Source organism: Girardinichthys multiradiatus, chromosome 20, assembly GCF_021462225.1.
Source record: "Girardinichthys multiradiatus isolate DD_20200921_A chromosome 20, DD_fGirMul_XY1, whole genome shotgun sequence".
Classification (NCBI taxonomy): Eukaryota; Metazoa; Chordata; class Actinopteri; order Cyprinodontiformes; family Goodeidae; genus Girardinichthys; species Girardinichthys multiradiatus.
The window spans coordinates 13985514-13999966 of record NC_061812.1 but is presented as its reverse complement, the minus strand read 5'-3'; the positions used below and the strand labels follow the sequence as shown (position 1 = coordinate 13999966).

Below are 14453 nucleotides of genomic sequence, written 5' to 3'. Positions count from 1 at the left end.
ATAACTAAACTTAATTATAAGTAATTGTTTTTAGTTTAGTGATTTCTAACTAATTTCTGTTTTAAGACCAAATACCTGCAAGTTTAAATCTAAAGATTGTCTCATCAGCTACAGTGATGCCTATGTTTAATACCAGTAAAATATTTAATTCTATAGTTGCTAATCATTAAACTGGAAGCCCCATGATAAATTGCCGTCCCACAAAGATATGTTTTGAATAAATATGCTGTTTTGGTCAAATTTAAATCTTCACGGAAGTTTTTTGCATGCTATGAGAAGTCTAACACAGCTGCTCTTCTTTTGCCTGTGTGTTTTCAATAGCTCATTTGTTTCATATTGGCCTGTATCCAACATCTATCGAAATTTGTTTTAATTCAAGTTTGGAAAATGTAGTCACACATGGGTAAAGTTAAAGGTAAACACGTTGCACAGGGTGGTGGCTGGAGATGACAGGGCTACAAGAAAATATTATAACCTCACAAACAGCATAGATAGACAGTATGTTGCAGGTGAGGGGAGATTGCTTAGAGGAAGACATTCCTGTCTTAGCTTGATCTTATTTGAAGATTCCCACAGCTGTAAGCAGAGCAGGAGCTGTATACTTTCCCACCTGTATTGTCATGTCAGTCATAAATCCCAGAGTAAGTTCCTGCAGCTCTGAGCTGTCACCGGGAAAGAAGTGGAGCCTCACTACTTCCTCCTACACACTGCTTTACAGATCAGATCAGATGCAACAAAGTTACAGCAAAGCATTATTATCAGATGGAAACAGTCAAACATTCTCCTAGTGCATCACATAATTTCTTTTTTATAATTGCTTCATATTAAGGAAAACTGTCACTCTTTTCCTTTTCCCCTCATTTCTTATTTTCTTAGGTGCTGGTATTTCATCTGGACTCTTTCAAGGGACACATGCAATCTCAAATTCAACCCCATTCAACCCAGCCCAACAAGTAAGTAACTTACCCTTAGAGGATTTATATTCAAAGAGATGAATCTGTTATAGAAAGCATATAGGTAGAGGCTTTTGATAATAGGCTTAATAATTATTATCAACCTACTAACTGTTAACATTTCCTTTTTTTGCATTTTGATTCTACTGCATAACGTTATTGTCTCTGTTCTTAGGAATTTTCTGCATATTCCAGCTACAGTCAAAGTCAGTACTCTCCCTATTATAATTCTCATCACTACAACAGTCCCTACATAACCAGCAGCAACATCAGTCCTGCTGCAATCGCAGCTCCATTGGCCTATCAGCACCCAGAGCACCCAGTTATGATGCCCAATCCCAGCCCGGAGTCACATATAGGTAGTAAGGAGTCATTTTCTTTTTAAGATCTTTGTCTTTCCTTTTCCTTGCTTTCTTATTTTTCTGTGAAATTGTTTTTTAGACCTTAATAACACTCAGAAAATAAGGAAAATGGTTTTATATAACACTTTTCAATGGAAAAAAAAACTAACCGCTTTAAAAAACGCCAAGTTAGGACAAACACGGTTGAAAACGCACAAAAAACTACATTAAACTTGCCAAAAACACAATTACTTAACATAAAACACCATATTAAAGGATAATTTATTTTAAAACAAAGTTTTTACTTTGTTTTTCTTATCTTATCTTATCTTATCTTATTCAAACCATTTATGATATTGTTACAGTTGTCTAGGCAAGAAGAGATAAAACCTTTGAAAAAACACTTCAAAGCCTAGAGATGTTTCTTAGCTGGAAGAAACAGTTTGTTCATTTTTTGTCCATAATGATGATCAAGAGACAAAGCAGAGTCAAAACTAATACTAAGGTTTTTAGAGCCTCTGCTGAACAGTAAAGCTTAATGCACCAATGTGTTGCTTGTTTGCAGATTGTCAGTGTCCAGGGGAAATGATAGGGGGTCAGTTCTTTTCCTTAACCAGTGTTTGATGTTAGTTACTCATTAGATAAGATTACCATTTATTCAGTGTACTTAAATGAAGAATAAATTGGTATATCAATAACACAAAGATGGTTAAGAACAGAAATTGCTTTTTTCTTTTCATAGACATAACCTATCCATATTAAATGTCCATTTTAATTGCCAAAATTCTGGTCGGTTTTGAGGAATGTTTTTTTCTTGTATTTTTATAGTTTACAATTTCGCCTGTGTGACTTTCTATTAATGTAATTGCAATATATGGTGTCTTGTAAAAGTATTCATACCCCTTAAACTTTCATTTAGATTTTGTCACATCACAACAATAAACTTCTCTCTCTTTTTGGGGGATTTTATGTCACAGGCCAACACAAAGTAAGAGGTATTATTATACATGGTTTAAATTTTTTTACACAAACAAAAATCTCAAACTTTCACTCAGGAGGATTGAAAACCTCTGGAGGAAATTTGTTAGACTAGATTTCACTGAGGAATATCAGAGTAAGAAGGATTAATCCCTATGTATTCTATTTGGTGTTGCTCTAACATAATATTACAATAAACTACATTGTAGCTAGTGGTTATACCATGACAATATTTAAAAACATGCACTGAATATATTTGAAAGGTGCTGTGTATTCCATCAAAGGATTGCTTCAAAAATTTAGGATAATCTCTGTTGGACAGCTTTTTAAAAACTAACTGCTGTAGTTAAGATAAATTAGTTCAAAGCAATACTCACAACCCTGTACTATTTCCGTGGCTACTAATTAGATGTTGACCTGTAGAAAGAAACATAAATAATTGCAAGATGTCTCATAGAGATTAATGTTATTTTCTTTTAGCAGATTACCACCCACCGCCCAGCCCGCCAACACCAGGTAAAGAAGAGGTAATTCCAGGACGAAGGGGATCCGATAGTAAGTTGAGAGGAAGAAAAAGAGTTATTGACCCCGCTCCACCTCTTGACTCTGATATAGAGGTAAAGACCCTCTCACACTGTGTTGGAAATTATTGGTATTTCCCAACAACATTTATCTTTCTCCCTTTCACGTACACAAACTGTCATGAAGCTAACATATCTGTTATCTCACTGCAGCGTGTGTTTATCTGGGATCTGGATGAAACCATCATCATTTTCCATTCGCTCCTTACAGGAACTTTCTCCTCACGGTTTGGCAAGGTACGAATATCTGACCCTTCACTTTGTCAATTACCATAAGAGTCATGCTCTGTGACAAATCCCAGTCCCACAGTACTGTAGGTGATTATAGCAGGCAGACAGTTTGTTTGCTCAGAGTCTTCACAGTGAACACAGATTCCTACTTTTCTGAAATATTTCCTTTGTCTCTATGAGCACCTGGTTATTTGAGTAACAGTTGAAGTCCATAACCTTTAGGTCTCATCTCTGAACATTTTCACACGCTGGCCATGTTTTGCCTTCTGCCCTCTTGTTTCTTTTCATAATGCAACAGGGTTGTTTGGCTACCCTGACAGCCCGCGGCGAGATTGACAGCCAGCAAGACCTTTACATAAGAGACCGGCAGCTGACAAGGGGTGGACAGTGGTGCGTTTCTTGTTTTTGGCCGAGGCGCAGTGTTTTGAATTCTCACGGCCCCCCTGCGGGTTGACACAAGGCTGATGGGAGTTTGAGAGCAGCGTTGCAGATCATTTAAGCTCCCTGGCAGCCCCTGTGTGTCGATGTTTTTTTTTTCTTCTCTGCCCCGGCGAAGGTCTGGAAAGAAAGAGCAAGGCAGAGGCAAAGAGCGAGTTGGGCCTTGCGGATGTGTTGAAATGTGACTCATGTGCCAAATATTCCTCCCACCCCACTGCTGGATCTGGGGGAGCTTGGTTGGACAGACTCTGACATTAAAACTCAGACATGCAGTGGAGGAATTGAATAAGTAACAGCAGAGAAAACAGCCAAGGACTTAAATGTTGCTTAAAATCTTGTAAAACCATATTTTACACAAATTTCATTCTACTCTTACAGCAATCTCATGTTTAATTCATTTATTGTTGGTAATCCGCTTTCTAAATTTTGGCTTGTTAATGATCCCACCAACTGGACTGGAGTGAATTTTTATTACTAACAAATGGTTGGTTTAAAAAGTAAAGCAGAAAACTATTCTTCGAAAAATGCGGAGGGCAGACTGAAAGATGCTAGTTTTCAACAGTTTTTGTTGAGCCAGAAGTTACCGGAGAACCTCTGATATCATGTCATCTATTATCTCATTCATCATGCAACACCCCATCCTGTCCTCTGCTATGTGAATTCTATTCCCCCAGCTCTCTTTCATATCAGCAAACCACTTGCTTAAGAGCTTAGGTGAGAACTGAGGTTTTTTTTATGTATCCTTCATTCCTTTTGGATTTAAAGAAAAAAAAAACTTTTTTTTTCTGACTGTGTAGAAGCAGCTCCTGTGTGAAGAATTAGATCATTAGATCATTAGAGATCATTATTTTAATTCTCAACCAACCAGAAAAAATGATCTCTTAAACCTTTGATGTCTCCCTCTTCTTGTCCTAATACTTACGGTATCATTCTCATTCTTGAACTTTTTTTCACACCTTCATTCTCAATTCATTCTATGTTACACCTATTTTTGAGAGGTATATTTTGTAATTGCCCTGTTTGTGTCATCTTTTATCCTACTTGTGGCTTGTAATTGTAAGCCAGGAAAAAGCCCCGCTCTGTCACTCTAAATGCATTAATGAGATGCTCACCTTTGGCTGACACTGCTGCCTTCTGGCTTGCCCATGGCTGCAAATAAAACAATGTGGCACACATAACTTCACACACCTCCTTTTGCAGTCTAGAATTACTGCACACCCATGCTGACAAGTTCCGTATTATGATTTATATGTTGCTGTTAGTGAGGATTCATTGTTTCTTCATCAATCTAATAACAGAAGCTGGTTTCATACCACAGCTGGCTTGTTTATCAGTATGTAAAGCGAACAAAGTAAAGAGGATGGGTGACAAGATGGAAGAAATTAAAACATTTTTGAAGGAGTTTCAATGTATAATAAAGTTAAAGTATGTGACCTTGTAGCGGTATTATGGAATCAGAGTTTGAAACATTCTTTCTGGGGTGCCAGCCAGGTCTCTCTCCTGACATATTTATTCTGCAATCCAAAACCCCGCACAAGGGGAAAAAAAACAGAGACATGCTCATCACCCGAAACATTGATGGAGAATCACCCAACAACCACAATTTAATTGTCCCCAGCAAAAAACAACAAAAATCAATAATAGTCTATACAATAAGAATTAACTCAGTTCAGTCAATTTCAGTTCAAACAAAAATAAGCCAGTCCAGGCTTTTCCTCTCGCCAGTCCAATCCATCCAAAAAACTCATAGAAGAAAAAACACCATCGTCCTTCCTTCAAGGATGGAAGGTCTACCTGTACCATCTTATGCTGTGAAACGACCCCACACCATGATTTTCACACCAGCAAACTTCACAGTTTGAATGGTGCTTTGGAGTGAAGTGCAGTGCAACTCCTTTAACTTTGAACATGTTTTAACATGCTTTTTTATTTGGCAGTGGAGTCTGGTGCAGTTAACAGGCATAGAGGTCATGGCAGTCAGCTGAATTACTTATTGTTTTAATGGAAAAACTGTACCCGTTATTGCAGATCGTAGGCCCCTAAACAACTCTTCTGACGATACTTTTGACATCTTTGTAAGTCAGTCATTATGAGAGCACTTGGGCTCTCAATTGGAACTAAACCAGTTAATGTTAAATAGCACTGATAAGAAGCAGAATTGTTTTATAAATAATGACACATTTCAGCAATTTCTTTGGCTTTTCATGCCTATTCTTGCTGCTTTTTCTTTGAGTTTTCATCACCTTTCTCTTTGTCAATCCAGTTTGTTATGAATGGATCAATTATGGGCTTATTCTACATGTAGATGGCTTGGGTTGTTACGGACATCTGGTAGGAATTTAATGTCGCCAAATTAGAAACATATTACATAGAAAACATATAGATTCAAAAGTTGTTTCACCCCTGTGAAATTTAAGTTTGCCTTTATCTTAACATTAGAGTTACCATACATGATTGTGGACAAGACTTTAGACATGATAACTCAGCTGCAGCAATTTTGCTATAACTCCACCGACTTGCTAACCATCTCATGTTGTGGTTATGCAGATAATGCTTCATACTGTAGCTGTAGATAGACAGGGATGTATCCCTGTCCATGCTTGTACAATATTTTTCTTTATTCAGTTGAATATTGTAAAAAAGAAAAAACAGACTTTTTTTATGATTTGATATGACTTTTACTAGTAGATTGAAATGCTTCAGTGGACTCAGGAACAGTGCCAGAAGACAGTGGAAAAACTAAACTGTCTGAAATCAGTAATCAGGTGGAAAATCAACCGTAACTTCACGTTTGGCTGGCAGTATGACTGACAGTAAAATATGAACACTTGTCTCCCCCTGAAACCTGTTTGTCAGTGCAGTTGATGAGCAGGAAGTTAATAAAGACAAGCAGGCAGCTGCACTGACATGACAGAGAGAGAAATGTTGTTTGGGAATTCTGTGTAACTGAACACTTATCTACACATCTTAGGCAAACAATCTCACACTGAATTTATGATTTTGTATCCTGTTTTTGAAGTTTAAAAGATTGCAGACCCCTCATTTGAAATCGTTATTTGTCACCATCTTTGTGAAGAAGATCAGAACACATTTGAAGTTTCCAAACCACCAATATTTTACTAAACAAATTACAAGACATATATACATAAATAAATACAAGCCCGCAGTGAGACACTTTTTCAAGTGACGTAAGAAGCTGTGTAATTTGAAATAAACTAATATTTTGGTTTAAAGAAGATTTCTGTCTTCCCAACGGTATTTTGCTTGGCTTTATAGATGGATTATATATCAGGAGTATTCATTTTCCTCCCTCTGTCTGTTGAACAGGACTCATCAAAGGCGGTGTCTCTGGGTTTGTGGATGGAAGAAATGATCTTCAATCTAGCCGACTCAAGACTCTTTTTCAATGACCTGGAGGTGAGTTCTTAAATTTAAACACATCCAGAGCAGAAGAAGAACAGGCTAAAACTGAGAAGGTTGTAGGGCTGGGCGATATGGCCTAAAATCAATATCCTGATATTTTGAGCAGTTTACCTCGATAATGATGAATGGATAATAACCTAACCCCCTCACCCCTCCCCACCACATATTACACAAATTACAGTATCTGCTTTACCATCCAAGCTGAACCCAAAATGTTGCCAAACGACTGTTAACATATTTTTGGGGGGGATGAGCTGCTCCTTTTCCTCCTCGACCAGCTCTACCATCGCTTCAACATTTGAAATTTCCTTCATTTTCTCAACATCTCTGTCTCTTTCACTTCTTGTTACAGACTGAATGGGGTGGAGTCATGTGACTACAGACTGTACATGTAGCGCAGCGTCTTAAAGCTAAAAAACAAAAACCTACTTTTCTTTTCACTTTTTTAAAACACCGGAAATACCGACATGCAAAATGACGTGGGTCATTGTCGCAAATTTCAGTGTTTGTAACTTTTCGGTTTATCATCCAGACCTAAAAGGTTGTAGATATTGTTTTTCTCATCCAAGAAGCCAGTTAAGCAGCCCAGTTCAAAAATCTTGCTTTTCCACATCCAGATTTGCCTCAATGTACAGTAGATCTCACTGTATTATTAAACAGTTGTCTAACCTTTCCAGTATGCTGGAAAACTGTTGCTCTGAGAATTTATGAAACACTTCATAAAGTCTTCCTTGCAAAAACTTGGTTTCACATGTTGATGTATTTCATATGAATACATTTAAAAATCCTTTCACACAACATTTATCCTGTATTAATTTATTTTCCACACTAATTTCTCAAACAAATCCCCCCTGGACAAACAGAAGAGCAAGAATATTAATTGGACATTTTTGCTCAAATAAGTGCTCCACAATTAGACCTAATATGTCAACTTAAAGTGTAACTAATTATAAGGTAGGCATTGATACAGGTTCTGAAAGCCATGACTCAAACAGAATAAAAATGCTGTTTTAATACACACTAGAGACTGAACACTACATGTGTTTTTCATCACATTCCTCTGCCTTGTTCTGACAAAAAGAAAAAGATTAAAGAGGGACAAAGGGAACACTTTGTGTCATAATTATAGGTGTGTGTCTAAGCATCCAATAGGAAAATTATTTAAACGGGAGGAGAAGCAGTCTGGAGGAGTGAAAGGAGCCAACAAAGCTATTTGCAGACCCAGTTTTCATCCCCTCTTATGTAGTTGAGGGTGAGTAAATCTCCTGAGCAGTTCTTTGGAACTGGCTGACAACTCCAGCTGTCAAGTTGGGGCAATTATCCAATCTCAAGCTTACTTGTGTCAACAGTGCCACAGGGGGTACATCTGTTTTATTTAACTTTTTGGTAAATGACAAATAAAAGAATGACCAATACAACTCTGGATACTCTGTACCTCTGAAATGAGAACAGTGTCTGGTCTCCCAATTGAGAAGTAAGACGTTTTTTAGTCTAAGTGTTAGTCCAGGTTTAGAATTAAAGTGGTCATTTATATGGTCACCAGTTGCTGTTCTGATGAAGCAAATACCACCTGAGTGGGATATGGCGACTAGCCAGTGGGAACCGAGGTATGCAGCAATGTAAGGAGGATGAGGTAGTGTCTTTGTCTGGATGACTGAAATGTGATAGGGGAGCCTGTCTGTCCTGGGTCAATGCATGACAATTACAACCTACACATGTATGCTGTATGTGTTTATGTAGTTTTAGGAAAAATCAAGGCACAGTTTCAGGTGGTTTTGAGAATTAGTCTTGAAGCTGGGGTCTGGTTAAAACCATAAAGATACTTTTTTGCAGAAGTTCGTTCGCATATGCTTTTGTTATATGATATATGTTGGGGGGGTTCTGCTTTTTACCTGCTTTGGATTCATATAATAGATCTTATTTTAAAGTTTGTTTTTTTAAATTCTCCCTCTTATTGCTGAAGGTTATTTTGCTTACAAAATGGAAAAGCACAAGTTTTACTGCCTACACTGTGATTGGTTGGATTACTGGTTCCGACAAAAGAAACAATAACACGCTTGTTTTAACAGCCCAGATCTGAGATACACTTTACAAAGCTTTCATTTAGTTTCCTTCAACTTACTACATAGAAAAATGTGAACTTTGCCACAATAATCTGTTTAACTTTGGCACCTCACACATTCTGAAATAGATCTCTTGACGGATCTGCTCTCTTTCTCGTTTCCTAGGAATGTGACCAGGTTCATATTGATGACGTGGCATCGGATGACAATGGACAGGACCTGAGGTAAAACCTCTTTTGTATTCCTGGAGAGCTTCGATGTGGGACACTGCCAGTTCCTTTGCAGAATGTGACCCAGACTTGCCCTCCAAGTTTTAATGCACCTAGCAAAAAAAAAAAAATCACAGTAAGGAGACGAAGCAAGGAACAGGATAATTTGTGTGCATCTGTGTGTTCAAGCATGCAAGCTTCTGCATGGCTTTTATTTTGTGTACTTCCTTAGCAGTATCATATGTCACAGGATTATCCAGTACTTTGATTTCTCATCAGAATATCTCTTACTCCCTGTGCTTTTTTTTTTGTTCTTCATTCAAGATGCTTTTTTAAACATTATCATTTGTGGGCATTTCAGGGTACTTTTGTGAGTAATTTTAAAACCAAAGAGACTATTCAAATGCATTTTTTATTTGATTGACCATTTTTTTTATTACTGTAGCATACTCCCCTGTTATTGATGTATGGTCCAACTACTGTTTTTTATCACCTCAACTGACTGAAGTTGTATTGATGGATGCATTTCCAAAAGCCTCACCTTAACAAGCTGATGAAAGTGTAACAATGAAATAGGCTTGAACTGAAATTCTTTTTTTTTTTTTTTTTGATGGTTTTCCTTTATTTAAAACATGCAGCACTTACAACTTTGGGTCGGATGGCTTCCAGAGCCCAGCAGGAGCAGGATCTCTGTGCCTTGGGTCAGGGGTCCATGGAGGGGTGGACTGGATGAGAAAACTGGCTTTCCGATACCGCAGAGTCAAGGAGATCTACAACACTTACAAAAATAATGTTGGAGGTCTGTTACACCCTCATTGTGTTTGGCACTTTTGTGGGAATGTATTTCAAGTGTTCAAGTGTTGTAGTAATTACAGTTAGCTTCAAAACAGTTGGTTTGTGTTTGACCAACACAATGTAAAATTTTAAGAAAGTTTCTCAGTCCCACTATGAAAAAAAAGTGAAATATTGCTAATAATACCATGGGATGTGGAATTAGATCCACGGTTCATTACATTGAACTAGAAAAGTAACCCTTGGATATTTGCTGAAAACAGTCGCATGAACAAGAAATTCCTCTAAAATAAGTTTTAAGGAACAATGCATTCAGATCAAAATGCATCTTAACTGTACTATGTAGCTTTTAGCATGTTATCAACTTTGCAGAGAGAGATGACAGAGACAGTACAAAATAACTTTCCACCAAGGTGTTGTTTCCACTTCTAGGCCTGACCTTTGTCCTACTTCCTCTTAACATTTTGTAACCACCGTATATTCCATGCCAATTTCTAAATGAAAAATCTCAACTGACACACTAAGACTATGTGTCAAAGGGTTAAATGAGATAAACCAATCAGATATTTCTGGCAACCTATCAAGTTTGATCATATTTTTTCAGGAGTAATATTGCTAAAAACATCAAAACGAAAAGCTGTTGCAAGAGACAGATACCACAAACCCTTTAGTTTTTGTTACTACCGTACTATTTATGTGTTTTAAATGTATACGGTGTCACCCATAAAGTGGAATAAAGAATTTATAACCTATTATTGTGAAGAGATTAGTGATTGTGATTTAGTATTATTGACTCAACTCAGTTCAACTTTTTCATACTTTTCAAACTCAAACAACCCCCAAGGCTGAGCACAGTCTATATCTTCTCAAAACCTTGTTGGTCAATCTCTTCCAAACATTTTACATTGAAAATTCAAAAAGAAGTGTGTCTGAAAGAAAAATTATTCCAACTTTATAGGCATTAAAATAAAGTTTGTTAAATTAGTTATCTTTATCTACTTTTTTTGTGCATCAGGCCTGGAACTGTTTGATTATATGTATGCACACATATAGAAAGTTTCAAGCACTGCTATATATATTTTTCAGGTCTACTGGGCAGTCCAAAGCGAGAGGAATGGTTACAGCTGAGGAGAGAGATGGAAGTCCTGACTGACCTGTGGCTGACTCAAGCACTAAAAGCCCTGGCTCTCATCAACTCCAGGTTAGTTCATCCTACTGCTGTGTTCTCTATAGGAATGGGGAATGCTATTTTGTTTTTTAATGTTTGTGCTTTTGTTTATTTGATTGTTTTCACAAATATTACACTATGAAATGTAAGAAATTACATTCTCTATAAATGCTAAATGTGACAATTTATATATTTGTCACCATCCTGTCCCCAGGCCTAACTGTGTGAATGTGTTGGTGACCACCACCCAGCTTATCCCGGCTCTGTCCAAGGTGTTACTGTACGGTCTTGGCTCAGCCTTCCCAATAGAGAACATTTACAGTGCAACAAAGACAGGTAAGGAAATTTGGGGAAAGAGAATAATTCCCTAAGGCAATTATTCCCAACCTTGGGAAAGATATCTATATCTTAATAAAAACGCACTAGTATCATATGGATAACTGTATTATGATTGTTTGGAACGAATAGTAAATCATAGCAAATGACAGATGCCGCATCTTCAATCGAAGACTGTGGACAAACTGGAGTAAAAAGTGTCACTTTTTGCACTAATTTGCTACATGATAAGTTTATACTGAGTCCGGTTCTTAAAGAAAGTGTGATACTGAAGACATAAAAATCATCCACTGGGGCATAATTTTTGTTGGAGCAAGACTCTCATAAAAAGAGATTGGAAACCATTGTCCTAAGACAGCGTTACACTGCTGTAACACTGTCTAAACTTAAACACTAAACTTAACTTCTTCTTTTATTTTACCCAAACATTCTGTTTTGTTCATTAAAATACATACATATGTTTCATTTTTAAAGGAAAGGAGAGCTGTTTTGAGCGTGTGTCTCAGAGGTTTGGTCGCAGAGCGGTCTATGTGGTAATAGGAGATGGAGCTGAAGAAGAGACGGTAGCCAAGAAGGTATATATAAATATATGTATATAATCCAGTCTGTTGCTTTATGACTGACTGCTGGAAAGGGTCCCCATTAAATCTGCTAACCTATGAAGTCTCCATTTGTAAAACATTTCTTGTTAATTTTTATATTTCAAACTGAAATGTTAGAATGTTGTTAGGGTTTGGAATCTGTCAGTAGTTTCCAATAGGACCAAACCCCTGCCTATATTTAACAGCTACTCAACATCTCCAGTACTACTGCTAGCTACTAAGAGACATCTGCAGAAGGTTTACATGCTATGCATTAACCCTAAGTCGAATATTGCATTTTGTTTGTATAATTAGAAGAACATGCCATTCTGGAGGGTGTCCTGCCGGCCCGATCTGGAGGCTTTGAGCCATGCACTGGAGATGGACTACCTCTAGAGGGCAGCAGCTGTCAAGGTTTGCGCTCTTCATTTCCTGAGTGCATTTGTGAACTGGTCTGTTGGGACTGATTTGGAGTCAATATTCCTGACCATCGCAGCAGAGACATTAACAGCAGGAAATGTGAGCATGAGGAAACGTGGGAAGTTTAAAGCACAGCTGCAGAAAAGGACACAAATGTGAAGCCAAAAATGTGTCAATCAAACTGTGTGGATGTAAAAAAAAAAAAAAGGGACCAAAGCTTAACTAATCCCAGGGAACTATGGTTAGTACTGCAAGTATTTAACAAAATATAAAAAACAAGATTTCTTTTCTTTTTAACTTTTTCAATTTTATGGAATTGTGTCCAAATTGTTGCACTGAATGCAAAATATTACCTTCTGTTAAATGAGCTCTGTGGGGGAATCAAGATAGATAAAATGTTCCGCTTGTCCAGTCTTGTACTGCTCTGTGAAGAGGTCATCTCTTTGGACAATGCTATTTTTAAACCTAGAAAATTTTATGTAATGCACAATAGCTTGCTTCTACTAAAATTGTAGTTAATTCATGTCAAATAGCTTTTTCGTATATTTAGATATGGTCTATATTTTGGCACCAGAATGACAGTTATTTATTGGCTTTAATTCTACATCACAGTGAGTTAGTGTGACAGTTTGGCATGAATATGAAAAAAAATCATCCATAAAGAGTAAAGCTATGATATTGTAAAAAGGTTTTGATAAGAAACTGACATGCAAATGCTGTATTTTAGACCGGTGCTTGAAAACGTACTTTGTAATTCTGGGTTGTACATTGATGTCTTTTCTGTTGCTCTTTAATTTTCAAATAGCCTGTTTGTAATGTAGATAAAGTGTTATGGCTATGGTTGTGCATGTGCTGATTACAAAGCCCGTGAGCTTAGTCATGGTTTGTATATAATGCTTTATTGTCCATTTGTTTTGACAGTTTAAGTAGAAATGATAAAAATAAATTAATTCCATTTTGGGGAACTCGGAGTCTAATTTCATCTTTCTGCACAAAACTGCTCAGTCAATGGATAAGCAAAATAATTCATTAGTAACAAATACATACAAAAGCAATCACTGTGTAAATTACATATTTTAAAAGATTTATGCAAAGTAAAGATGCACTAATCACTTGCATACACTTGTAAGAATTAGGATTATTGATCATTATTAATCAAGAATTATAATTTAAAATCATAATTTGAACAAAAATGTATTTCTTAACCAAAAATCATTACTTACGAAACGAAACCAGAGATGATGTGGTATGTGGTAATTATGGTTCAAGGCATTTGATAATTACAAATATTAAGTTCTCAGTAATAATTGATAACTATTACTAGATGTCACTGTTTAATCAACCGCTTCACTGAAGGTGGGGGGAACTTTGACCTTATTTTGACAGACAAATCACTCTTACTCAAAAAAACCACAAACGCTTTCTCTTTATCTACATGTATATTTATTAAATCAACTGCCCTGATACACCTCGCTATTCTGATTCAATAATCTTCACCTAATCAAGCATGCAAAGGTTCTACACAAATGGAGTAAACTAACTAACTAAACAAGATAAAACAGCATTGAGTGTTTATGAAAGTCAAACCAGCAGTTATGGCAAAAACAAGAGAAAATATTGTACTGGTCGAAGCTTTGTGAGCGGCCTCCACCAGGCTGCAGTCATAAAACCCCCAAAGTTGGAGCTCAGTGAAACACAAAGGGTTATAAAACTTTTAGGCGGCAACCAGTGGAAAAACACGAAGAGTGAAGACAGAGGAATGGTTAATATTCCACCATGAGGTTCTAGCAGTCCAACTTTAAGTTCACCTGAGTCTGCGCTCAGGTGTTCAAACACAGTGAGACACGCACAGTTTCAAAGCGCCGTGGCTTTCAGAGTCCAACAGCAATCAAAGTTTAAATAAGATGGTGGTGTAGGGGTTAGTGCATATAGAGGCTAT

At 37.0% G+C, this 14453-nt stretch overlaps 1 protein-coding gene across 5 annotated transcripts in view; it reads left to right on the top strand.

Annotated features, from left to right (window-relative positions):
* eya2 (EYA transcriptional coactivator and phosphatase 2) overlaps positions 1-13479 on the top strand; it is a 32401-nt gene extending 18922 nt beyond the window's left edge. For 3 of the 5 annotated variants that reach the window (XM_047346438.1, XM_047346441.1, XM_047346437.1), the window contains 11 exons: positions 877-953; positions 1129-1315; positions 2753-2889; positions 3007-3090; positions 6850-6939; positions 9174-9232; positions 9856-10016; positions 11096-11210; positions 11392-11513; positions 11988-12088; positions 12410-13479. In XM_047346438.1, coding sequence (XP_047202394.1) covers positions 877-953; positions 1129-1315; positions 2753-2889; positions 3007-3090; positions 6850-6939; positions 9174-9232; positions 9856-10016; positions 11096-11210; positions 11392-11513; positions 11988-12088; positions 12410-12490 — 1214 coding nt within the window. In that variant the 3' untranslated portion in view covers positions 12491-13479. The remainder of the gene's footprint in view (positions 1-876; positions 954-1128; positions 1316-2752; positions 2890-3006; positions 3091-6849; positions 6940-9173; positions 9233-9855; positions 10017-11095; positions 11211-11391; positions 11514-11987; positions 12089-12409) is intronic. The other 2 variants (XM_047346440.1, XM_047346439.1) reach the window with 2 other exon arrangements.
* The last annotated feature ends 974 nt before the right edge of the window (positions 13480-14453 follow it).